Source organism: Neomonachus schauinslandi, chromosome 4 (assembly GCF_002201575.2).
Source record: "Neomonachus schauinslandi chromosome 4, ASM220157v2, whole genome shotgun sequence".
NCBI lineage: Eukaryota > Metazoa > Chordata > Mammalia > Carnivora > Phocidae > Neomonachus > Neomonachus schauinslandi.
In genome coordinates this window covers 94209664-94237569 of record NC_058406.1, presented here as the reverse complement: position 1 = coordinate 94237569, position 27906 = coordinate 94209664, and the positions used below count along the sequence as shown (strand labels likewise).

The 27906-nt window shown below is 43.1% G+C and overlaps 1 protein-coding gene across 2 annotated transcripts in view; it reads right to left on the bottom strand.

Annotated features, from left to right (window-relative positions):
* Positions 1-1997: 1997 nt before the first annotated feature.
* Positions 1998-27906, bottom strand: part of MAGI3 (membrane associated guanylate kinase, WW and PDZ domain containing 3) — a 242179-nt gene continuing 216270 nt past the window's right edge. Inside the window, exons 15-21 of one of the 2 annotated variants that reach the window (XM_044914587.1) lie at positions 25846-26034; positions 20210-20395; positions 11386-11488; positions 10526-10652; positions 9820-9963; positions 4599-4737; positions 1998-3167 (exon numbers count right to left, since the gene is read on the bottom strand). In XM_044914587.1, the coding sequence (XP_044770522.1) occupies positions 2068-3167; positions 4599-4737; positions 9820-9963; positions 10526-10652; positions 11386-11488; positions 20210-20395; positions 25846-26034 (1988 nt within the window). In that variant the 3' untranslated portion in view covers positions 1998-2067. Of the gene's footprint in view, positions 3168-3807; positions 3858-4598; positions 4738-9819; positions 9964-10525; positions 10653-11385; positions 11489-20209; positions 20396-25845; positions 26035-27906 lie in introns of those variants that run through there. The other variant, XM_021690023.1, reaches the window with a different exon arrangement.

The following is a 27906-nucleotide window of genomic DNA, read 5'->3' as shown; positions in this document are numbered from 1 at the left end:
ATTTCAAGGTTTACATACAGATAGAAGGAAGCTATACAGGTAAAGTCATCATTATAAGTCGTCCTGATTGTAGGATTTTGAATGTTTGTGACTTGGAGCAACCACATCTATCTGAGGACTCGGACTGTGATGGGAATTCGCTCTATAAGAGAAAGCAACATTAAATAAACCTGACAATAAAAGAAATGCAGGCCATGAACAGTTTTGTTTTTTAATATCTATATAAAAAATAACAAGCGATTTACAGATCTCTTTCTCTAATCAGAACCTCAAGTGTGTATATATAAAGGTACTGTACAATATATAAACATTTACAACCAGTACATCCATATTTTGCTTAGCATTCCAAGGCCACATTGCTAAGTCAGTATATAATCAGTACAGTGACAGGTTACTTAGAGAAAAGCCACATCAGACTGACAACATATGACATCGAAGTTATGTCACAGTTAACAATAAAAATAGGATTTTTTTATCACTAATTGTGGACTATAGGGAAAATAAATCATTTCTGTGGTGCTAAATTCTCAGCATGGATCAAGCCTCCTAATTTTTCTCTATTCAAGTAGTTACAATAGGTGGGTAATATAGTTCCGGATGGAAGGGGAGTTCAGAAATCTCACTCTGGGAAGCATGTCTCAGCTAGAAGGGCGGCTTCGGTTGGTACGTTAAAGACTTTCACAGTCGGACTCTGAGAGGACAGGGCCTGGACGTACCAGGTTTCACAAGAACAAGATGAACCCAGGTGACAGAACAGGTGTGTTCAAATACTCCATAAAATGGTTTTGTTCTGAGATTGTTCCTTTATTCATAGCTGCTACCGAATGCTGCTACAGGGGCCTGAAAATCCTGGATCTCTTTTATGGAGCTAAAAACGGTCTCTACCTCCCAGCAAACATCTTTACTGAGACTTTTTAAAAGGACTCCGAAAATGTGTACAACAAGCTAAGCAGATGTCTAGTCTCCCTTTCTTGTTTTTTAAATAAGTTAACGTAGCTAGAAATTAAAACGAAATCAGATCTAGCAAGGGCTGTCTACCACCACGCCACGTCGGTCCTCTTGCTGAACAGGTCTGAATGCAAGTTCTGCCTCGAAACACCTGAGCTCGGACAGCTACTGCCGGAGGCGTGGTCCTCTATCTGGGAAGGTGCTCTGCGATCAAGGCCCTCACGATCTGTACGATGTTTTGACTCTTCCCGTACGCACTATGTAGTAACGACTAATGAGTGAGTAGTAGGAGGTCCAACCCAAATATCCAGAAATAGAAACCTGGTAGTTTTTCTCTGAACAGCAGTAAGCAATATTTCCACATGCTTCTTTCTGGTTTCCTAACAAAATAAACTGAAGGAAAAGGCCAACCTGAGATGCTAAGACCACATCAGGGTTGGAAAATAACAGCAGGAGGGGGAACTCTTCATTGCCTAGAGCACTAGCTCATTTTAAACATCCAATTATAAGTAATATCTGTAAGTTACTTGAAATACCTGATCCAGCCGAATTAAAAACCCTAAGAGAGTGTCGTTATCTGGCTCCATTTTGTTTTTCTTTTCAGTAGTGATGTTCTGGAGTTTCATTTTTAAACTGGGCCTGCGCCATCACCTGTAGCTGCTGGAAGAGGTGACTGCCATCTTTAATGATGAGCGAACAACCCCTTCTTCTGCAAGGACTCGAATGTGTCTCTCTAAACATGCAGCATGCTATCGAGGATACCAACTTCCAAGCCAAACCGAGTTTTCTCATTCCTGTGGGAACAGCTGAGTGAAATGGATAAGACAGACATGATACAGTAGATAACTTGGCACAGGTATCAAGGGAGTTGTGACCAGGCCATGCACGTCGGCACGTGTCACTTGGGACCCCCGTGGAGGCGGGAGGGCGGCCCCGGGGGACGGCTGGTTCGCAGTGGTCCTGAAGGCGCTTCATGCAGCCTGGCTACCCGGATGCTCAAATCAAAACGTGTCGTGGTCCAGAATCTCAGAAAAAAGGACTTTGTGGGGTTTTGTTTTGGAAAGATGCCACTTTTTAGTAAAAGATTACAGCTTGTTTTTCTTTGTTTTATACCGAAGGTCACAGCCGTTTCTCGGCCACACCACTAGGGCCTGCCGCTTTGTTTGCACTTGGCACCTTCCAGGGCCCTGGAGTTATGGGTGTTTTCTTAACGGGAGAAGCGCTCTCAGGTTGGAAGCCTCCGCTCTCTCTGGTTCTGTCGGCTGCCTCCTGTTCTTTTCCTCGGGGAGCTTGGGTTTTGTTTAAAACCATCCTTTCTTCAGGGTCCTGCTTCAGCTTCTTGTCTGATATTCTGGCATTGTCTCCTGGCTTCTCTTTGCTGGCGCTTGTCTCTCCCAAGGCCGCCTTCTTTCCTTTCTCCTTGTCAGGTAATACTCTACTAGCAGCAGCACTAGTCTTTTTGGATGGAAGAGACTTTTCAGCCATCCTCTTGCTTTGTTTCTCTGGAGACCGTGTTCTGTTTTTTCCAGACTGGCTCTGCTTTGTGTCCTTCTGGACAACACCCGATTCTTCTCTGCCCTCGGAGATCTGCTCAGCCCCATCCCTCGCACGGCCCCCGCCCCTCTGACTCTCCGACTCTGATGATCGGCCTTTGCTTCCCTCAGTCTTCTGCTGCTTCTTTGGGCTTGAAGACCGTCCTCTGCTTCGTTCGCAGCTATCTTGTCCGGAACCTGCCCTGGTGCCCATCTGCCCTTTACTGTCCCCTCTCCTGGGGCTGAGTGATCGCTCTCTGGGTCTTCTTTTGGGGTCAGTTGGTAGAGGACTGGGAAGCCTGTCTGAACGTCCTTCTGCATGTCGGCTGGCGGGCTTTCTGGGACTAGCAGATCTGCCTCTTTGTGTAACACCGTTTTCTACTCTGAAGAGATTTTTCCTGTCACTCTGACCATGACTGCTGGGTGGATCTCTTTTATTCACATTTTTCTGGAGAAAAGAGTGCTGCTTTTTATCAGACGGATTTTCATTTAAAGTGCTTTTCTTTTCAGGCACACCATCCTTTAATTCCTCGGTCTTTTCACATGTCTGACCTCTCATTAAAGATCCTTCAATTACTGGCACGGGAGACTCCTCAAATATGGAAGCAGGATGGGAAGATGGGGGAAAGGGGGGCTGCTCATCATAAATCACATTTGAAGACGAAGGATTATTAACATCCCAATCACCTACAAAAAGGGATTTGAGTGGAACATCATTAAATTTTAGAATTACAAAGAGGAACAGTTAGTTTTGAACTCTGACAGCCATTTGGATTGGACTAACTGCTTAAACAGCCTGAGTATATATGCTGAGCTCTCTCGAGAAAGGCAGGTCATATAGACAGCAGTACTTGTACACGAGGTGGTTGTACTTGTAGGTTGTTTGTTTAAATATACACAAAATAACATTCTTCCAATAATTTATGTATAATTAGTGATATGAAGAATTTGTACATCATATATGATAAGTAGTAAAGCCCAATGAAAGAAGAAATAAATAATAAAATCGGACCAAATTACTTGGTCCAGGAAGCTTACTAATCTGGCTGTTATCAAAGGATATAGCTTACAGCTATGCAAAATCAGTAACAAAGGAGACCCAACTGTGGTAGCCAGAACGAGGTTCGTGGGCATTTGTAAATAATTTTCTTGGATTAAGCTGTCAAATTTAATGTCAAAAGGGAACTGAAAAGTGCAGAAGATAGAAAGGGATGTATTTAATAGCATCATTTTTAATTAAACAGAAAAAAAAAGAAGGAAGTGATTTACAAGACATGCAAATTTACCAAGTCTTTTTAAGGAAAGACCAAGAAAAGCCCTGAAAGCCTTAATGTTGCTCAGGTTTCACGTAGGAGCACAGACCGGAAGGAGCCAAACCTGAAGAAGGAAGAGAAAAAGCCTAGGACTATGTAAAAAAAAAAAAAAAAAAAAAAATCACAGCGCAGTTAGCAAAGATGTCACTGGGAACGTATGGTTTACAAGCAGATGGTGGAAGATCACACAGAGAATTATAGGCTGGAAGGGGACCGCAGGAGGTCACGTCTATACTTGTCCCTCAAAATCTCTCCAGGTGGGGAGAGGGGGAGGAAACTGGAAGGGACACGTCCTAGTGGTGTGATACTCTCTTTCTAGGCTAGTGCACTCGATTAAATAATGAGTTTCAAATCCTGTGATATTTCAAAACCATACAGTGAAACCCAGGAAGCTGAGGATCAGTACAGGAGTCCAGACATGGTCCCACGTCCAACTCCCTGAGCCCAGGTAGGGCCCCAGTAACTTGTTTTCGACAAGTGACCAGAAAAACCTAAAGGTCTTAGCATTTGGAGAGATTTCAAATATCTTGCTTCCGATATCCTTGTTTTTTTACAGGCACGTTTCTCTACAAAAGCAACTATATGTCTTCTGTGGAAACTGCTTCACATGTTCCATCCCAACAAAAATCATGGCGAAGTCGCTTATTTTGTAGTATTATAATTGACCTATGCTGTGTAATTAGTTGCAGGTGGTTCTGCTGTTCACCTTTGAACTAGCCAGTCAACTGTCCCCTTCCTTTCCTGCCGCTGTCCCCTCCCTAACACAGCAGGCACGTTTCAGCTCCAGGTGAATGATGTGACTTACCGTGGTCAGGTATCAAGCCAGTTCCTGGCCTCAAAAGCAGGAGAACTTTATTTCCACCGGCCTGGATGAGCTCAATTGCTCGAGTATGTGTGATGCCTTGTGTAGGCTCCCCATTGATTTCGACAATCTGGTCACCCACCTAGAGAGGGAACATTCACAGGAACAACATGAAACGATGCATCCTTCTTCACTTCTGCTCTGTCCGCTCTAGAGCCCCCCAGGCTTGCTAAGTGACTCACTCTCATTTGTCAGATGTGTAACTTGTACACAGTGCTATCGTGCTAAGGCTGATGACGAGTGGACAGCCACAGGAACAGACAGTGGCCAGCTTTATTTACTCCGTGGAAATCCTACAGGGGAAAGTTTTATATGACTAGTAAATGGGATCCCGGCACCTTGAAATCATGAATCAGATTCTGAGTTTTCCACCAAAGGATAAGTGACACAGGAGGTGAGGTCTCTACGATCCATCTGATACTACAGGGCCGTCACTGAATGATCCATCTGTGAAGGGTACTTTGCAACTTGAGCTGAATCTTGAATTTATTTTCTGAATTCTGGGCAGATGGCTCCTCATCTATGAAGCCTTTCTGGGCCTCCGAGGAGAACGGCCCACTCCTTCGTGTTGGCCACACATCCTGTACATATAGGAGGCATTTGATAACTGGAATATTCAGAGATGAAAACTCTGAAAAACTGCAGCCTGGAGAATATATTAATATGAATACTTATTTAAAACCAATAACTGGCTTACGCTCATGACTTTAAAATGATTTCCCTAAAAAACATAAAACTAGGGATCAGAAAAAGATGCCTCAGTATCACTGCTGTTTACTGGAAATGCTGTTTAGTTAGTTAAAAAAAAAAAAGGGATAATACAGATGAGTCAAGTATAACTTTTGCAAAGGACCGGATTAAAGATAACGATGATAGTAGTTTTAAAACAGGTGACAAACACGCGAAGGGTACTGGCTTCAAAAGAGAAAAACTGAACAATGGAAAACTACTGAAATTCCAAGAAGCTCAAATATTTATAAGAGCTTACTAAAACGATCCAGAAATAACACAAGATGACCCAATAATTATTTAACAGAGGCTGGGGGAAGTCTGTATCCACAGAGAGCGCAAAGCACAGTGGCCAGGAAGCTGGGCTTTGGCATCCTAACGTCTGTGGTTCACTCCTGGCTCTTCCTTCTGCTGGCTGGTTGGTCTCAGGTTCCTCCCTGTTAAATGGGGATGTCTTGGGGCACTGGGGAGGATTTAATGAGAGAAAACCCGATTACACACCAAACCGAGACAAATGTTACTTTTCAAGTTCTCTATCTCCCTGTCTTGCCCAAAAAAGACTTCAAGTGCATCCGGATGAAGATTTACCTGAGGCTGGACCCCACTCCCTACACTGCAAAAAATGTCAAGTCAACTATGAGAAAGAGAAGAGATTAAGTGTTTTGCTTCATCTTTATGGGGGAAAAAAAAAAAAGAGGAGTCTCTTGAAGAAATGGAGGCTATCAAGTAAGCTAGATAGATTTAACATAGAAAAAGGGTCTTTAAACAAAATAATAATAAACACAGGATGGAAAAAATCATACACATATAATTAATAAAAAGTTTATATCTAGAATATATGTGAGACAAAAGCCAATACCCAGATTTCCCTAATAAGTGACTGAAGAAAATTATTTGCATGAGGAAATACACATACTAAGTTAGTACTAGGTATAAAATCCTGCTGATAATTAGAGAAATGAAAATTAAGGCAGACAGTATTGGGAGCATGCTTTGGGTGTGGTCTTGTGAAACATGACTGAGGTTATCAATGATTGCAGTCACATTTTCTGGCTTAAATTCACTGTCCTAAGCAGACTATTTCTTACTCTTTTAGTACAACAAATGAATCGCAATAAAGCTTGTAATTGAACAGATTTGCCACCAGGTGTCATTTTCGTTTAACTTTAAAACCACATTGTGGAGAAAGACACTAGAACCCCATGGCTTTAAGATTTCTGGCAGACAGGCCCTCAGAGGGAGAAAACTTCTCTACCGGACTGTACAGAGCTAGAGATGTAAAAAATGGCACCTTTGAGACAGAAATGTGAACATTCTTTGAAAATTCTGTTACTTCTGTTACTTTTAAAAATTTTACGTGTGGAATATATCTTTTGGATATGAGGAATACGTATCAAGGAATACATCTTTTGATAAATAGAACCAATAATGATTCGAGTTCAGGTTTGTATGACTGAAAAATAAAATTATGGGGGACAGAGGAGGGGAGAGAGAGAAATCAAAGGGAGGGAAAAAGAACAGGAGAACCAAAGGAAGAAGTGGGAAGAGGGGCTAGAGAAAAATTATGTTCCTTAAAAAAGTTACTATATTAACAACAGCCGCTAAAAATGTACATTTCGTATTAAAATTACAAAATAGTATTTCTAGCACACTGCTTACATGATCTTAGAAGGCCTTGAGAACCCATACAGTTCCCCCAAACTGTCCCATCCAGAAAGACACCAGCCAGGGCCTGACCTGGGAAGCACGAGGCCTGGGCTCACAGGGCCAAAGCCCGGGGTCCCACCGCGGCAGCCACAGGCCGAGTGACCCCAGCAAGGGATTAGTCTCCCGGAGCCTCAGTTTTACATCAATCAGTGGGGATAATGCCACCTCCCTTAGAGGGTTTTTGTGAGACTAAACCTAAGTGGAAACACGTGCTGCCTAGAAGATGCCAGACTCCACATTTTCTAAATCTGATTCTGTCCCACAGTAAAGATCTAACTAAATCTGACACTATCCCCTAATATGAGCTTTTCCCACTCAGCTGATCTCATTCCCTTTGCCCAGAACACCTTTTTCACTCCTCTCCAGATCTTAACCAGATTTATAGACGGCTTGAGACTCACTAAATGTAGAGACCTCCTTGACTCTCAACACCTTTCCATCTATGTTACAGACTAACCTTCCCTTGTCTTACTGAACCGCACTCTTACATGTCTGCCCAACTGCTTCATCTAGCCCAGGCCTGTCTACGCAGTAGGAAGTTCCGGGAGCTAATCTTGAGAAAAACAATCCTCATTGTAAGTATTTTTCATCCATTCTACTTTTCAACAAACATCTACAGAGCATCTACTATAACCATTCAAGGCCCTGTACGAGGACCGAAGATACTGACATGATAGGTACAGAATAACCTACCAGACAAAGTGAGGGAGGCGGGGAGAGAGGCGGGAGGGTGAGGCAGAAAGGGAGCTCAGGCAGCTCTGTGGCGCGAGTTTGCTGGAGATAAACTCTCCTCATTTGGGCAGTGGCCCCCAGAGTCAGTTGTCATTAGTAACAAAGCTCCCATGATCCTTAGCAAGTCAAGATTTTGACAGTTTGGTAGCCAGAAAAAGAACTCTTCTCTGAAAAGCTGATTTCTTAGAGTTTAGAACAAACCTGGGCATAATTGTATTAGCCTATTTCCTTTTGTTTTCAAATATCAGAGCTTTTGAAATTAGTTGGTTTAATCGTGGAAGTCCAAAGCTCCCATTCATTTGTAAAGAACGGTATGTCTTAGACTGCCTGCTTCAAGGCCTGTTTGCCTTTTATTTGTTTAGTGTGATTAGTGCATCTGAGGGTTATATTTGGAATCAACGTTTTAAAATTATATCCTAGTTTTTGGCCTTTTTTTTTTTTTATGACACTCAATACAATGGGAGATTTTTTTTAAGTAGGCTCCATGCCCAGCGTGGAGCCCAATGCAGGGCTCAGACTCACGACACTGAGATCAAGACCTGAGCTAAGATCAGGAGTCAGATGCTCAACCAACTAAGTCACCCAGGCACCCCTACAATGGGAGATTTTTAAAAAACCAACAGATTTGGGGCGCCTGGATAGCTCAGTCGTTAAGCGTCTGCCTTCAGCTCAGGTCATGATCCCAGGGTCCTGGGATCAAGTCCCACATCAGGCTCCCTGCTCGGCAGGAAGGCTGCTTCTCCCTCTCCCACTCCCCCTGCTTGTGTTCCCTCTCTCGCTGTGTCTCTCCAGGTCAAATAGATAAATAAAATCTTTTAAAAAACAACAAACCAACAGATTTAAAGTATACCCAAACAAATTTTTTAAAAAGAGGGGGAAGAAAAAGGACCAATCTTTCTCTACTGAAATCTTACCCACTTTCCACTGCCATCCATTCTGTGAGATCTCCACTCATCCTCACCTCTTTGAACCTGTGCACAAGTCTGGTCATTTTTAAGAAGGGTGGTATCTTATTTGTTTTAGGGACCCCCCCCCCTTCTCCCAGCTCATTCAGTACTCATTCAGAAAAGCTTTGGGTAAAGCAAACACTCAATACATGTTTACCAAATGAGTAATGGGAGTGGGGCAGTGATGTGGAAAATTCAAAACTGCAATCACCTGGAAGCCTTTTCCAAACATTATTAGAATATACCATCTGATTTTTAAACAAAAATTATCTTCCCTGCTGCCTACGGGTGGGAGAGGGAGGAAATCCAAAGTTCTCTTGAGCAGTAGGGGAAAAGCTGTCTAGAATTTAAAGTTTCGAATGTATCACCTAACAATACCAGTGAATTATTTTTTTAAAAATCGAGGCCAACACATGTCCCCTACATAACATTCCTCTTGAAGTAACATTCAGAGGTGGGGCGAAAATACCTTACGTGCAGATGCACAGACAGTCTGGTCTGCAGTGCTCCGTACAAAGCTACAGGGTTTCAGAGTTGAGAACCCCTAGGACGGACCATTACCCAAGTGAATTCTAGTCTTTCAAATAATAGTAAAGGCTGGGGGAGTCATGCTTTTTGATCTCTGGCTATCTCTGTGGGTAGCTAAGAGGGAAAAAAAAAAAATCCTGGGCCTATTATTTCTGGGAAGAAACTGAAGATTCTGTTTTATCCTGGCTTTTCCGAGATTTTTAATAAGATGAACGTGTGTTTTATTTACGAACCCATTTGCCCTCAAACGTTGACGGTGTAAGTAAAAAATAAGTTTCCTTATTGCCCAAAGTCAAAATGGTAAAAACAGCATCAGTGTGGTACCACCCAGGACACCAGAGCAAGGCCGTGAAATCACCAGGCATCGGAAAGTGGAACAAAGAGCAGCTGCTTTCAGGTCTGATGATGGAAAACTTTGCTACTTAGCTTTGGGAGGTTTCTACACTCCCTTCGATCAACTAATTTTCAGTCGTTTCCAGTCTGGAGCCAGAAGCAAAGGTCGTGGAAGGAAGCCAACTCACGTGAATCCTGCCGTCTTTGATGGCGGGGCCCTCCTCAGCAAGACGCAGGATGAACAGCCCCATGTTGTACTCCTTCCCCCCACGGAGGCTGAACCCAAAGCCCCGGGGGCCTCTCTCCAGCTCCACTGGGTAACAACCAAGGCTCTGGGAGAGAAAGAAGCATAAGAAAAACAAGTTCTCGTGGGCTGCTTTAATGACAGCTTGAAGAAAGACTACTTTTAGAGCTGGCAGATTATGACTTATACACTCAATATACATTTCTATATCATAAGAAAGGAATGAAAGTTTTGGTTGAACAGCTACTTTATAAATGCAGCCTAAATTAAGCTGAAGATCACATGTTTTCTCTACTAGTCAATGTGCAGCAGGATGATCAGAGAATAGAATTTGGGGAAATGCTTCCTTTAAGGAGATTTTGACGAATTTTCCCTGGGGGGAAAAAAAAAACCGAAACCCTCCTCTGATAAACTCAAACACTGCTATTTCTAAGTACCGGACCCAGGGTGCACATTCCTCCAATTACAGGGTAAACTTTTTCACTCTTTCACGTTCTCTCATGGAAGCTGATGGAATGCCAAACACACAGAATTACTAATCTTGGGAACAAATGTGTCCGAACTGATCTGTAATAAAAATTCGCCAGCATCAGCGGTGTAGCAACTGAAAAGAACAGTCCACATCTGGGTTGGGGGTGGTGTCCGTCTACCTGACTGTGCCGGGCGCCCACAACCGCACTCATTGCCGCGTCAGGCTGGGCAAGGCGCTTGTGGTCAGACCACGAGTGTCTGTAAGAAGTGGAGACGTCTTTCCCGATTCCACCTTCTAGAGCACTTCTACGAGAGAGAAATCCAGTCACTCTCTGAACTGAGGAAATGAAAACGGTTTGAAAGTAAAGGCAGATTAATTTCTTTTCAAAGCTGAAGCTGCCCATCCTCCGGACAAACCGCCGCAAAGGCAGGCCGTGCCTGGACCCAGAGATGCTGGGCAAATCTGGTTGGTAACTCCAGCAGCCAGTCTCCCAACAGCCCACGTTGGTTTGGTTTGCTCTTTGTTTTAAGGGCGTCTCAGCGCAGTTTATAGCAAGGAAAACTGCACTCAGGTCACCGACCCGGGGGGGGGGGGGGGCGACGAGCGGACCTCATCCGTGAGAAACGGCTCTCTGGCAGGGCCAGTGCCCGGACGCTGAGTTTCTGGAAATCTCGTTTTTGTTGCATGGCTAGTACTGTCAACGAGAGAAGAGAGAAAGATGTGCAAGCACTGCTCTGGTCTGCTCAAGCAGTCTGAGGACAGAGCAGGCACGTGGGCCTGGGCCCCCACCAAAATGAGGAGGGCCTAGAGGAGCGCAGCCAGGCGCTACTGTCACTTCTTGTTTTCTAACCCCTCTCGTCAGGCACGACTGGTAATTACGTTGCACCCTGGGGATGCGGCTGGAGGAGGGATGAGGTGCTGAGGGGGTGCAGGGTGTAGGAGCGTATCTGAAGGGGCCCCTGTGCGGGGGCGTGGGTGGGGCCGGGTGCTGAAGGGCGATGACAGAAAACAGCCCAAAGCTGGGAAGAGCAGCCTCACCTGTCCCCAGCTATGTGGTTGGCCTGGGACTGGCCCGGGGCTCTGTGCTGCAGGGCAGGGCTCTGCCTGGCTGAGTTTGTTCCTGAAGGCGGACCATGATGCTCTGTTCGAGTGAGAAAACAATAAAAATAAGACTTTGCACCTAAAAATGTAAAGGCCAAGTGGTCTACAAAAGTGAGACAAGACCACATGGTTACAGCCTTCCTGACTTTAGTGACTTCAGCACGAACAGCACGGCCATCATCTGTCTGGAATCGGAACATTAACATTTGTTTTCCCCCTGTGGCTTCGACAAGTGCTTATGTTTGAAGAGAACAGGAATCCTGTTCTTTGGGTCACCCATACAACATGCAAATCAGAAATGTACACACTGGACAATATTATCTAGAGGACAGAGCTCCAGAACTATCCTGTAGCCTATTCTGTGGGCTTCCAGAGCACACACCATGCAACTGGTAAACAGCTCTAGATGACAAAGACCGGTCTCAGGAGTGCTGGGACACAGAAGCCAGTCTGCAAACCACACACAGGTCTGTGAACCTACGTCTTTTAATATTGGAGCGATTATTTTGCCTGACACGAACACCTAAGACAAACTTCTAGAACCATCCCGAGTGCTGACAAATGTCTGTGAAGACTTCGCTGCTTCTGTTTTCTAAGAGGACAAATGCAGGCGGGAAAAGTTACCATTTCCTTCTGTATCATCGCCAGCAGCCCCAGACCTCCTTGAAGGCAGGTTTCATAACTAGCTGCATCGAGATGCCAAGTCACGGGAAGTAACAGGAGAGACTCTTAAGGCTGTCACACTCATATTTGTAAAGCTGGAACTTCTGAATGTTTTATCCTGTCCATAATATTAAACATAGGATATTTAAAATATCAGAGAGAGGGAGCCTAGCTTAGTGAATAAGACCATGAACTCTGCACCAAGACTGACAGGGGTTAAGCCTGACTCTTCATTTACTAGCTGTGTGTTCTTGAGGAAATTACTTACCTTCTCTGTGCTTCTAATCAACTCATCCATAAAAAGCAAATTATAGCCACCTCATGGGGTTATCGTATTAAACAAGAGTCAAACAGTGCCTGGCATATTATATTCACTATATAAATGTTTCTATTATCATTATCATAATAATCAAAATGATAAAGTCTTATTTGGGGCTATATTTCTCTTAAAGTATATATTCTGAAATACTGACCTTACTTAGCAAAAATGTTCAATGCTTTAAAGTCAAGTGCCCTAGGAAGGAAGAGTGGAGAATGAACTTTTTTTGGGCGGGGAGGGGCGGGGGAGAGGGGACCTGGAAATTTGTTGCTCTTTGAAATTACTATCATGAATTTTATTTTCCTATTTAGCTTGACAAGCTACTTAGGTTGCTCCTCCTTGCTGATCTCCTTACCAACCCCATCTGCACTCCGCTTCCTGGAATCCAGTCCTAGCATATACACTGAAACAAGCTTCTGCCTGGCTTCAAAACCTATGGTAACTTTTTATTGCTCATAAGCTACTACCCAGACTCATCACCTGGGCACTTGTGTCTTCCCACTTCATCTCCTGTTCAGAATGTCACCTCCTCTGTGAGATCTCACCTGGCCCTGTAAGCACACTGTCTTCATAGCATTTACCGCCCTGCGTGAAGCTAGGTGAACACCTGTTTCTCGTGCTCGACCGTGAACTCCTTGATTGCAGGAATCACACCTCATTTACGTTTATATTCCTGTCCCCACCAGAAATTCCCAGAAGTCCTTCCACTTTTGCTCACTGGGTACATCAATTCCAAGTTCCCTGCCTCTAATCTTAAGTGCCCATTACATAGCTGAATTCTGATCTGTCATTGCCAATTCACGACTACTATCAAGGGAATGGAAACTGATGGGAAAAGTTACTTCTATCAACAAGATGCCTGGGAGATACTTGTACCTTTGGAGGAGTCCAATTTAGGTAATTTTTTTGGCTTCACTAGCGTGGCTGGCGCAATGGGTGTTTAACTTCAGGGCAGGAGAAAGAAGCTGATCAGTTTCATCTTCTCCCCTACCTTTCCCCGAGGATGTCACTTGTGCAGCATCTGGGATCCCAGACTGGTTGCGGTCCCACGTTCTTCCCTTGTCCTCATCAAGGTTAAATAAAACTTCCTATCATTGGTATTTTTTTCAGTTTTAGTCCTCCGACCCATGCCACATGGCTTCTCCAATTTATTTTTGTGTGAAGAACTGTTCTATTTCTCAAAGTTAAATATCCCAAGATGCCAAACAGGCCCCTGCTCTCTCTCAGTTTCATCCGAAATTTCTTCAGATAGTAAAGCAATGGGTTAAGTATATCTCTCCTTCAATGAGAATTAAACTTTTGCTGGAGTTTCTGTGTGTAATTATTTAAGAGGAAGTATATTATCAGAGGAAAAACACAAATCCCATAGTTCAACTATAGTGACAAACATTATAATGTACTGTGAATCATCCTTTGCAAGAATAAATGAGAACCCTATGGAGTACTTTCTAAAACTCTATTAAAGGACACAAAAGATGATCTGAATAATTAGAGAGACATCCCATGCTCTTAGGTGTTATGACTTAGTATTTAAAGGTATACATTTTCCCAAAGTTAATATATATTCAATATATCTGAATAAAAATTGCAGTTGAATTTTTTTGAAAGAACTTAATAATTTGCTCTAAAATTTTATACAGAAAAGTTTTATGAATTTCTAGTCAATTTGGAGGGTGTGTGTGGGGGGTGGTTGGGTAAAAACTTTCCTTAACAGACAGGTATTAGGATATACCACAAAGTTAAAGATTTTTTTTTTCAAGTGTGTGTGGATAGATATATATGCACATACACACTTTAAAAATATATTATGTGAATAAATATATATGTAAATTAACCCAAGAAAAGATGAATCAATAGAACAGAGCAGCTAGGAGACCCGAGCGGTGGCTCCATGGATCAATGAGGAAAAGAAGTGATCTAATAGGCTGTGCCAGAAAAACCTGCTCAGTATGAGAATAAAAAAAATAAAGCTATTCTTCCTAAAACTATATATAAAAGGGAGGCTCCAGAGGCTGCATTAAAGAACTAAATGCAAAATTATAAATCGAATAGATGATGATAAGAGAAAATCTCTGTGACATGGGGTGGGGAAGGTTAACTTTTCTGAAATGAAACTTCAGAAGCGTAAGTCATAAGGTAACAATTGGCTAATGGGATCACGTCTAAATTAAGAATCTCTGTACAGTGGAGGGCACCATGGTCAAAGTTAACATACAGATGACAGGAGAAGCTCTTTGTACTTTCTCAAACTGAACTGGACTATTGCCTACAAAATTCCCAAGGAATCTCTAAATATCAACAAGAAAAAAGACTGAAATCCCACAAGAAAAATGAGTCAAGGATGTGAAGAAGCAATCCACAAGAACAAAAAAATCCCAAAAAACAAGCATCTGATGAGATGCTCAAATTCATGGGTAGTAAGAGAAATGCAAGTTTAACACCACCGAGAGGACACTTCCCATACTTTGGCCAGTCTGAAAGTAGGCTCGTGCCCGGTCCTAGCGGACACGTGCAGCTACAGAACTGTCCGTGTTCTGCTGCTGGGAGGGTAGGTGCAGCAATTATGGGGGACAGTCGGACAGCACCTGGTCAAATTAAGCACATGTATATGCTCTGATCAACCACCTTCACTCCAAGAAATTCTCACACTATTTATAAGGTACGTATACACGGGTGTATCAGGAGGGCGTGTGATGATGTGGCTGTCTGGGGGGGAGTGCGCGGGTAATGTGTTGCACACATACATTATGAAAAAACTGTCAAGTTGTTAAAAGCAATTGATTGTGTTCCTCCAGCAACGTGGATAAATCTTAAAATTGCTGCTATGACACCAAAAGCATAAGCAACCAAACAAAATGGAGATTAACCAGACATCATCAACAATAAACTTTTGTGCATCAAAGGACAGTATCAAGAGAGCGGAAAGACAACCTGCCGAATGGGAGAAAATACTCAGAGGCACAGATCTGTTAAGGATCTAATATCAGAATATATAAAGAAGTCTTATAATTCAACAATAAAAAAAGACAACTCAATTAAAAGTGAGGAAAATATCTGAACAGACATTCCTCCACAGAAGATATACTGATGGCCAAGAGCACATGAAAAGGCTCAACATCACTAGTCGTTGGGGAAACAAAAATCAAAACCACAACGAGCTACCATGTCACAATCACAGGAAAAAAGAAGATGTGACAAATAAATGCCCTGTAAGACCCTGGATCGGATCCTGGAATAATAACGTGACGTTAAAGAAACAAACATATGGTTCTGAGAATTCAGGGAAGAAAACCAACATAAAATCTATAGCACAATACTATTTATGTAACTGAAAAATAAACGTCAACACACACACAATTATGTATTTTAAAAATAACCCGAGGCACACACAACACGCTGGAATGGTTGCCAGTGGGAGTAGGGAGAGAAATGACAGTGGAAAATAAAGACAAAGGGAACAAGCAGATAAATAAACGGAAAACAAAGCCAAAAATTGGTGGCAACGCTATCAGAGCTGTCCTAACGTGGTCCTTGGGAGCTAGGGTGATCTGTGTCACTCTTAAACATGGGATGGGGGCGCCTGGGTGGCTCAGTCCTTAAGTGTCTGCCTTTGGCTCAGGTCATGGTCCCAGGGTCCTGGGATCGAGTCCCGCATCGGGCTCCAGCCCCGCATCGGGCTCCAGCCCCGCGTCGGGCTCCCTGCTCCGCGGGAAGCCTGCTTCTCCCTCTCCCTTTGCCCCTACTTGTGTTCCTGCTCTCACTGTCTCTGTCAAATAAATAAATAAAAGCTTTAAAAACACCCCAAAAAACATGGGATGATCAGGCCCTGGCACGGCAGTAGAAATCAATGTGGAAAAACAGTATGATGTAAAGATTTCTTTACGGTCAGCAAGAAGAGCCAGGCGCGGTCCATTTCCGTCCCGTTCCAGGGCACAGGCCGGCGCGGTGGCCGGGCCGCGGGCAAGGCTGGGAGCCTCGAGCCACCGACCGGTGGAGAGTTTTAGAGCAGACGTGACACATGGCTTGGGAACTTGGTTAACCACTTCCCTGGCGCAAAAAGCCGGAACTATTCAACAGTATCTGGTGAAAGGGGAAAACAGAATGGAAGCACCAGGTTTTTCTTTTCCCAGCTGTCTTGTATCTATGAACAGTGAGTGGCTTCTGGGCAGTAGGGAAGGAGCACCCGAGGGGAAATACCGACTGATGTGAAGGTGTGATTTCTGAAGACAGCTCCAGGGCGATAAATATTCATTTGACTTTTCAGTGCAGTTGATAGATTTTATACTGAATACAATGAGAAACTTGGAAGACTTACAAACTCCACGAATGGGATTTTTATGGACAGAAGAGACACTTTCGACTTTTTTTTTTTTCCCCGAGAAAAAGAAGAGATTCTGAATGTTTTCATAGTTTAGTAACACTTGAGTATACAATAAAATAAGGTATAACGCTGAAATGTGATTTTTACGTGTCAAATGTGATTGCATTTTAACAGGCTGCGCCTATATATGAAATTAGACTTTATTTTTTATTTTTATTTAAGATTTTATTTATTTATTTGAGAGACAGAGTGAGCAAGAGCGAGAGCACATGAGCAGGGGCAGAGGGAGAGGGAGAAAGAAAGAGAGAAGCAGCTTCCCCTGCTGAGCAGGGAGCCCGACATGGGGCTCGATCCCGGGACCCCGGGATCATGACCTGAGCCAGATGCTTAACCGACTGAGCCACCCAGGTGTCCCTGAACTAGACTTTAAAGCATGTACTGCTATGGGGTTTCCTTCCACTTTTCTATTTTTCCTAAACACTGATTGGCACTAAAGAGAAAATCTGGAATATGTCCAGAAGTATTTGGACCACAGTGTCAAAGTTAATTTTTCCTCTAAGAAAAATGCCCGAGCAATTTTGGATAACCTCTCATAGAAAATACCATCAATGATAAAAGGTAATTTTGGAAAAAAAAAAAAAAAATTCTACTAATTCTATTACCGAACCTCTATCCCAGGGCTACTGAGTGTGTGGTTCTTGGGTCAGTCAGCAGCAAGATGTCTATAGATATTGAGAGTAAGCATTTAGAACATTTTCTAATGACTTGACAGAATGATTTTATGTCTTTGTTTTTTTCATTTAACTTCTATGTATTTTACAAAAATGCTGGCTGTGGTGGACTGGAAAAGTCACTGGTCCTTTCGACACATGGTTAGAGAAACACTGAGCCCCAGGACTGCTAGGTCCACTACTTCGGGGAGCTTCTCTCGCTGCTGTGCCCCAGGCACACTGATGTAAGTGTAAGACCTCATTCTCCAAACAGACCTAAAATGTGATCTCCTGGGACGCCGACGCCTGCTTTTCTTTGTGGGTCACAGAACAAATTTAAGGCTAAAAAGCAGGCTCTGGAGATCGTAGTAAAGAAATCACGATGAAGAAATGGGCGACAAAGAAACACGACCCATGGGGCGCCTGGGTGGCTCCGTCGTTAAGCGCCTGCCTTCGGCTCAGGTCATGATCCCAGGGTCCTGGGATCGAGCCCCGCATCGGGCTCCCTCCTCGAGGGGAAGCCTGCTTCTCCCTCTCCCACTCCCCCTGCTTGTGTTCCCTCTCTCGCTGTGTCTCTCTGTCAAATAAATAAATAAAATCTTTAAGAAAAAAAAAAAAAAAAGAAACACGACCCAAATCACATTAAGTAACAACAGTCCTTCAAGAACTTTTTTATTGAGCACTTACTACGTGCGTGACATTGTTTTAGGCCCTTGGGATTCAGCACTGAACATGACAAGACCTCTAACTTCAGGAATCTTGTGACTCTACATGCTGGCAGGGGGAGAGGGCAATAAACAAAGAAACCACAGCTTAAATCATCTCAGGTAGAGATCAGTGCAAGGAGGCAAAGTCGAGCAGGGCGCGCAGGATTTTCTGGATACTATGGTTGGGGAAGGCCCAGCTGTCACGAGCATGGATCCTGGGGCCAGTCTGTGGACTCCTACACCGTTTCTGTCATGAGTGTTATGACTGTGGGCAAGTTCTCCAACTGCTCGGGGGCTCAGTGTCCTCATCTACAGAATGGGAAAGTAATAGTGCCTACCTAGGATTAGCGTGAGCAGGAAATAAGTGAACGGACGACCAGCGTTTGGGGTAACAGCTGCCACATCGTTCAGTGCTTACTAAATATGACTACTCTTTCCTTAGGTGGTGAGCTGTGGCAGAGACCTGGAGGCGGGGCCCAGCCATGCACAGGTGGGGTGAAATGACCCAGCTACCATTAGATGAGCACCTCGGGGTACTTATCCAGGCTAGGTACATTTTCACCTGTAATCTTCATGGAGATCCTGAAACAGACATTATCGTCCCCATTCCATAGACAAAAACCTGCAGGGTAGAAACATGAAGTGGCTTGTTTCAGGTCATCCAACTAGTTGACAGGTGTCCCTGAACTCTGTCAAAGGCCTCACTTCTACTGGGTTTCTAACACCTCTGCTAGGTACCGGCATGGAACTGCAAGCCTCCTGACTTGTACTTTGTCCCTTTGTTCATTCGTCTCCTCGACCCCTCATCGAGGGGATGAATGTTCGTTCATCCATTTAACTCACTTCTTCATTCAAAAAATATTTCCTGATGGCCTACTAAGATCACAGTCAACGGATAATATTCTCTTTGTCTTCAAAGAGCAGAACATTTTGGCAGGGGGACCATCAGGCAGGAGCAATGCTCAGTGAACTGCAGAGCGGCGGAGTGTGGGGGGGGCTCATAAGGCAGGGGCCGGGGGGCAGCCCGTGGGTGCAGAGGCCGCAGAGGCCTCGCTCCGGAGCAGATCTGGCAGGAACCCGGGGAGTTCGATGTAAAAGGTGGCTGGGAGCAAACTCATAAACCGCTTTCTGTGCAGAGAGTGGGGAAGCACTCGGGCTTCTGCGGAGGAGGATTTTAGGAGGAAGGAGCAGCACAGTCTGGGACAGAGTCTGGGCAGAGTGTGGACCAGACCAGAAAAGGGAAATGGGCCGGGGCGGGGATGTCACCGGGTCCGAGGACTGGAAAAGGCCTCCTCGAGCGGCTGGGAGCGCTCACGTGCAGGTGCAAGTGGCCCTGTGCGCGCTGGGACGGCAGAAGATCACGTGCTACCTTCGCTATGAACGAGTGTAGGAGACGGGCAGCGCGACGAGCGAAGAATGGAAGAATCGAGAACAAAAAGACCCCAACACTGACGACACTAGAGGGCCACGGGGCACCGCGGGGCATGAGCTCCCATCACAGTACAAGGGATTTTAACAGGAAAGATGGACTCTGCATAATTCCGCTCTGTGGGGCTTCTCCTCCTCCGTTTTGCAAACTCGGGAAAAATGAGAGGCGCATTACGTAACCCTTGCCTTGTAATTCATGAACAAAGAGCCCAAACGGGTGCTCTTCCAAATTCCTAATTAGAAACCCTTAATGACGAAAAGGCAAGACACTAGATGCATTTTATGCCCTATTTCCTGGCCATTCCTACGTACTGCCCGCCCCCCCACTTAGACAGCGGCTCCCCAGAACAAAGCCCTGGCCATGGGGAGGGGCGCCCTGGGCTCGGCCCTGACAAGAAGGGCTCCATATCAACAGTGACTGTCTTTGAATCTTTAGAGGATTTCCCTCACTCAAGCAAGCAGACACTGAACACATTATCTTAAGAAAATAAGATCTGACAAGTATGACCCATCTCTCTCCCCTCTGGTGCTTGCTTCTCCAGCACATGGAGAAATGGCCACCATTCGTGCCGCTCACACGAGCTCGTGCAAGGCGGGGTGCCCGGTTCCTTACCTTCCTCAGCAACGACCGTTAGTGTGACCGTGACACCAGCGTCTTTGATCAGCTGAACAATGTTATCATGGGACAGTTCAACAATGGACTGCCCATTCACCGCAGAGATGTGATCTCCGATTTTCAGTTTTCCACAGTGATCTGCTGGGCTTCCCTCTATGACTCGGCCAATTTTATGAGGAATAACTAGGGGGAAAAAAACGCCCAGGTTTTTCCATTATTTAAGATACGTTAGCGTTGGATTTATCATCATTTAAAAATTCAACATCATAACATCAAAACACATTCTTTAAAGGTAGAGCAAAAAAGTATCACGTGCGATGACCTTACCCAACTATGACTATTGCTGTACCGTGGTCCGCTCTGGGCCCCACACGCATACACACCCCTTACATAGTTGCAGGAGTAGCACATAAACCTCGGTGCTGTTTTCCACTCACCATAAACCTTTCTCCAATTTTTATGCTGCCTTCCTAACGATCCTGTTTGAAGGCTACTGACCTCCCTGATATTTACAATACTCTCCCACGAAACTGATGCTTCTTGCTTATTGTTGGCCATTGAGACTGCATCCTATTTTGACTATTTCGGAAACTGCCATGAGACCATCTTTGGTTCTGCTGAAGGGGTATTTACTCCCACGGGGGGCCTTGTAAATAAATGCAGTTCAGATTCAAGGTTAGGACTCAGAAGTTACTGCCCAGAAATCCAGGCATGGTGAGAAGACTGACCGTTAAATCCTACTTAGTTCTGTAGCAAAATTCCTTTTGTTTGTGCCTTTAGATTTTTGGGAAAGGTGAGGGGAATCAGAACATGAAATGTTTAACGTTGAGATTATTTGGCTCAGGGATAAAATCCTGCCCTGAATGCACAAAGCGGAGTCTAAGACATTTGCAAAGACACACCGCACAGTTCTACTGGCTCATGATGCTGAAGGCTTTCCTAGACTATGAAGACACTTTGCTGTTATGGCTTAAAACGAGTTCTCAGACACTCAGGAAATCTTGTCAAAATATCTTTCACCCCTTTTAATAAGGGGCATTTGTATTAAGAAATGTTCCTCCCATGTTCCTTAAGAATTTCCTTACCTGGATCGGTAAACTTGTCGGGCATTTGCCCCCTGCTGACTACTGATTGTTACAAATAGGGATAATTAATATTTAAAATGGCACTCTATGTTTAATTTTCATCGTAAAATGGGCTCCTTACTAGTATTTCTGAGTCATAGTAGGTGTATGTCAGGGACATTTTAATAGGCCTTCATTTGAACTGGAAGTTATTCTTGGCTGTGATTTATAGCCCCACAGACAGGGCCATTCCCTGGCTCTTCTAAGATTCTACAGTGAGAGATTTTATCCTAAAATAGAGGAAGTCAATGTTGGAAGCAAGTGCCTTTTAGCTCTGAATTATATCAAGCACTTATTATACCATTTTCCTTAAAACAAAGTAATTAGAAAAGCACCCGAGCAGTACGGGCCACGTCCTGTGCCAGGAGGTGTGAGCAATTTGCAGAGAGGACAGCAGGTCAGAAGCGTATGCTGAGGGGCGCCTGGGGGGCTCAGTCGGTTAAGCGTCTGCCTTTGGCTCAAGTCATGATCCCAGGGCCCTGGGATCGAGTCCTGCATCGGGCTCCCTGCTTGGCGGGGGAGGGGAGCCTGCTTCTCCCTCTCCTCCCTGCTCGTGCTCTCTCTCTCCAATAAATAAATAAAATCTTAAAAAAAAAAGGAAGGAACATATGCTGAACCAGACAGTGGCCCCGTGGCGACCTTCTACCTCAATCCCTTAGTTATTCTCCTTCTTAGAAAAGATCTACTGATACGTGCTGTTCATTCTAGTTGCCCTGAGAAGAAAATCATCCAGCCCTTTGACACGCTGAAAGGGGTTTGGTCAGACTTGGGAAAGCATCAAACAAAATGAATCTCTGACGTCTCAGTGGCTCCTTTCTCATCATGTGAGCAATGTGCTCAAAGGGAATCAGCAAATCTTGGGACAGAACTTCCTGAAGGGTTAGTTGTCTGGGTGAAGGAAGGTAAAAGTAGTCAGATTATTAGTCTCGGCGTTGACAGCTGTATTATCAAAACAGTTAAAAACAGCAAAGAGACCAGTAGAAGGATAACTTTTGAACAGACTGGCAAGTTTTCAAGGTAACCCTGTAGAGTACACATAGCTAGGGAAAAGTCTGAAGTCCTGCCTTGCTTTTGTTGATATACAAAGTCCACAGGCGTTTGCCATAAGACCAATTTATCTGTCTTCATTCATTTTTGGCCTAAATCTTCTCCCAGACTGGCTTGTCCAGCTGTTGAGGTCACTTCAGTGCTCTTAAAACATTTCTTTCAGGAAAAGAAAGGACAGTAAGAAATGTCCCCTCTCAAAGAATCCTTTGCAACCAGAACTGAGAAGTATGTGCTAAAGAAAAGAAACACTAAAACCTCTGAAGCACTAGCAAAGTAAAAACTAGGCAAGCCTTTTCATCCTAAATAGAGGTCTTTTCTAGGGACTCTGTTCACTGAGCACTTGCACAAGCTGGGGCTAGGGCTAGGGCAGTAAGGGTGCTGGACCAGATCCCTGATCTTTAAAAAAGTCAACCGCAGACAATCTCAGAATTTCCTTCCTTCTTTTTTTTTTTTTAAGATTTTATTTATTTATTTGTCAGAGAGAGAGAGAGAGAGTACAAGCAGGGTGAGGGGGGAGAGGAAGAAGCCGACTCCCCGCTGAGCAGGGAGCCAGTGCGGGGCTCGATCCCAGGACCCTGGGATCAGGACCTGAGCTGAAGGCAGACGCTTAACTGACTGAGCCACCCAGGCACCCCGAGAATCTCAGAATTTCATGACTGGTGTCAGAGATGCTGCCGGGAACTCTGCTTGGGACAAATGTCCCCAGAAAATACATTTAATCAGAAGAAAGAAAGAACCTATCCTGAACAGAGTACCAATCTATACCAAGACAAGGTCTATAAAGAATGATCTATTCTGAGAGCTTTCCTACCTTTTACCTGTGCTAACTCTTGTCTAAAGCGCACCTTCTGTGTAATGCAGTTTGCAGGACTGCTCAGTCTTCGGGAGTGAAAGCTCCTCATCCAAGCCCCCCAGGGCCCTCCTTCTATCTATACGAGATGCATGGCATCCCAAGAAGGAGGCTTGCAGGGCTCAGCATTCCATGAGATTATCATCTAGCATTTCAGTGAAATTACCAATTCTGGGTTTGCACCAATGACTGAAAAGCTCAAGTACTTTATATAAAATTCACGGGCACCCGAAGCCTAATTTACCATTCAGGTTGCTAATTAATGAGCTGCAAACACTCATTTCCTGCTACACATGAGCTGCTGCCTCAATCTTACATTTTAATTGGGCTTTCTTTCCCATCTTGTTACTCAAGTATTGATAAACTTTTTAAAGTTTCTTAAAGAAAAAAAAAAAAGCAAGAGACAGTGACAAACAATTTTATAAATAACACAATGGTGGTAGCAGCAGAAGCTCCAACAGGCACCAGCAGCTAACATTTATTGAAGGTCCAGGCTAAGGCATGATCTCCTTTAATCCTCAGACTCCTATGAGACAGGAAGTGTTATCAACATCCTCATCTTAGAGAGGAAATTGGAGCTCTTGGAGGGTAATTTGCCCAAGATCAGACAGCTGTTAAAAGACATAAGCAGGGCTTGAATCTGAGTTTGTCTGATTCCAGAGCCCAACAGCTAATGACACCGTCTTATACAGAGATCCAGCATCTAAGGTACACAAAACCATCAAAATAGAAGGAAACAATTAAAATGAATAAATATAAAAATATTTGAAAAATCTACATATAGACAAACATACACAAATAAAAAGAATATACTTAATACATATTAAGATGCAACATACATTTTAAATATAAACGAATAATATAAAAATGTTAAACCTATATAAGTAATGCAACTTATTTTACTGAATTCCTCTATATTGCTTTGTTTTATGGTAGGCCCTAGACTCTCCCCTAATTTCAGCAGTCCTAGAAAAGGAGTCTCTTCAGTATAAAAAGCGGCTAGCATCTCTCACACTGAGTAATAATCTTGCACTGTTTTTGTTAATCTGAATGCATGGGATTCTTGGATGGCATGAGAATAAAGATATGGTTATCTAAAATGGTTACCTGGTTTGGGAAATACTGATTTCCAAAGCTTTAATACAAAATCCACCAAAAACCTGCTTTCTTTCATTTTTCCAACACAGGCCACATAATCATCCTCAGAGCATCAGTGACAGTTCCAGTTCCAAGTGTTACCATAGCAACTGCTTTTGGAAAATGGAAACTAGTATCCATGAGCAGTGACCTGATACTAGAGTAATAACTCATCCATGTCACAGAATCTTCTTCCTTCACACACTTGCACTAATTTTAGCAAGATTTTTGCAAACTGGTTTGGCTTCCGACACTCCTGGAAGGGGTTTCTTCCTTTTCTAAGATTTTAGTGACCCTCTAGTCTAAGAGGATCTCACTACTCGGGATATAATCAAATCCACTGGCAAAGGCAAGCGCACATTTTTCTGTGGTCAAAGATGTTTACCATTTGACTTGGAAAAATAAAGTCACCAGACAAGTATGATAGATCAATCTCAATTTTCTGGTTCTCATCTTACATTCATTTGGATCTTATCATTATATTTATTTATTTATTTTATTGTTATGTTAATCCCCATACATTACATCATTAGTTTTAGATGAAGTGTTCCATGATTCATTGTTTGCATGTAACACCCAGTGCTCCATGCAGAACGTGCCCTCCTTAATACCCATCACCAGGCTAACCCCTCCTCCCACCCCCCTCCCCTCTAGAACCCTCAGTTTGTTTCTCAGAGTCCATCGTCTCTCATGGTTCGTCTTGGATGTTATAATTATATTTAAAGATGATTATTTCTTAGAAACATAAAGGCAAGACAAATATATAATTTGCTGGACTGTAACAGCCCTGAACAGACTAGAGGTAAGTCCTCCTTTGTTGAAGGAATTAATAATACATACACTCATCCTTCCCAGGTGACAGTATTCTGTTAAACTGGGTTCAGGATATTTAGATTAATGCTTAAAGTTCTGACAAAATTTTTACCTTTCACTGATGCATCTATAAAAGATAAAAATGCCTCTTGTCATTTAAGAAGGTTCCTTTATAGCTGGAATGTGGCAATTATGATTAAACACAAAAGGACTATTTAAGACATATTTGGGTCAAGATTTTTCTATTAATCTGTTTTGCTTCTTCTCAACTACTTCTAGCATTTAATTCATTTCTGCATACGCAGTTTCTCCTAATAAAAAAAAAAAAAAAGAACACCTATGCCTCCTTATTTGAAAAAACTCAGCATTGTCCTTTTGCTGAATCTCATAGGGCACGCCCCCCCATATCCTGCCACGGTATAATCTGGGTGCAAACGGAGCCGCTAAGACTGATGTTATGGAATCTGAGATGATAGCTAAACCTGAGGCCTGGAAGTTCAGATTCAGACTACCTGGTTTTGAAAATAAAGAAAATATTCATCGTTCGTAAAAAGATAAGTCTCTAAGGCAATTTATACATAATTCCTAATTAGTTTCACGAAGCCCACTGGGAGACTCAGAAAACTGAAATTGCAGGGACAGTAGGATACAGCAGCCCTTACCTCCTGGAGGTGGTTTGTTTTTGGAGGTGAGGATGACAAAGCCAAATCCTTCATTTTCCTTTCGGTGCAAGACTACATCATAGGCCTCCTGCGGAGCAGGCCTGGCTGGGACCTCTGCTCGGTTCAGGCGGGGCGAGCCATTCTGTGTTGAAAGGAAGGCTTGAGAGCTGTCATCCTCAGGTTGTTTCTCTATAATAAACATGACCAATTCTGATATTTCTGGAACATCATAATTTTTGTTAACTAAAGTGTTTCTGCGCTAAGGAAAATGTAGATTCGAATAACCTATAGCCTAGAGAAGCAACCCCCCCACGTAAGCTCTGGACATCATCGGGCGCAGCTGTAGGCTGCATCAGTGGGTCTGACAACTTCAATACTCTGCCAGTGTATAACCGGAAGAATGGTAGGTCTTCTCATTTTAAAGGAAGCTTTTCGAAGCTTCCATGAAAGTTCATGGCAAACCAATTCTTCTTGAAATTGTCTTAATTCCAGCAGGATTCTGACCAGTAATTTTAACAAAAGTTGGTAATGAAAACTGACCCAGTACACTTCCTTTTAAAATCAACGTTAAATATAACTTAGTGCAGGACGAAGGTTATATATATTTTATATATGTAATATATAAAATATAAATACAATAAATTATATTATTTTTATATTTATATATTATAAATATAACATATAATAAATATATTTATATTATATATTACAAATATAATATTTTATATATATATATATATATAATAAAACTGAATAATGTGATGCTGGGGTCACTGCACCAGGGCAGAGGTGCTGCCCCTCACTGGTTGAGAAGTTAGAATGTGTTTTACAGCTGCAATCTTCCTGATTGATGATACCAGATGCGCTAACCATCAGCAGCCCTCCGCCTACCCCATCCAGCATATGACAAGCTGTCCACATGAACAGCCAATTCTCCTAGGCGTAGAATAGGTCATAGGAATCCCCAGCAAATGGAGAATTAACTTATACCTTTTTTTCTTATTCAAGTATGACATCAGAATTCAAGAAAGAATAACACAAGTTAGTCCTAACTGATTAAAAAAAAAACAGGCAAATTTTGTGCCATAATCTGATCTGAGCCATCATTAACAAAATACGCCATCCCTGAGGAATACCCACTTCTAAGTGCTCTTTTGGCTCAAAATCTACATGATTCTGAGATTATGTTTTAGAATTTCAACAAAGTGCGGCCCAACATCCAATCATTAATGAAAAATAAAGGTTTTGTTTTGTTTTGTTTTTGTATAATGCGTGGTTATAATGAATTAGCTAAATGCCTCCAGTAATACCAAACTACTATGAAACTTCTTCATGATGCTTTCCGGGAGAGAGCCAGCCTCTGGCTGTACAACATTTTTTACTGCATGTGGTTATGTTCTGTCTCCAACACAACCAACGCTGCATTAAATCTGAGTCTCTAAATGCCTGATACTTAGGGAAACAGGCAGGCCTTTCCTTTGGATGCTGCAATCAAAAACACCGTGCCTCATTTTTAAGAGTAATGCAAGTATTCATCAAGTCAACAAACATTCGTTGATGTCCACTCTGTGCTGGGCAGGCACTGTTCTATGTGTGGGGGATACAGCAGTTAACTAAATGCATAAATATCCCTACCTCGATGAGGCTTACACTCTTGTGCTACAGGGTTGTCTTTTTAAAATCTTAAAGTGGCAAGAATTCACTTCTAAAAATTCTGGTGTAATATTCACAAAGCTATTGATGAGAAAAATGTATTCACAGCCTCATGTAATGGTTTAGACCCTGGGCTCTACAATTAAACTCCCTGTTTTAATCCCTGGCCCTACTACTCACCAGTTATGTGTCTCTCAACCATTCTGTGGGTAACTGTAAAACTGAATAATGACAGTATTTACAGCCTAGTGTTGTAAAGACTAAATAAAAGAATCGGTATGTCTCAGAGTGAAGCACTCAATAAATGTTTTTATTTTTTAATGTTAAATGACATTATATTAAAAATTCTCAAATAGAAACATTCTGCCCTCTTTGAATACTTGGCAATTCATCAGGATCCAAAGTTTT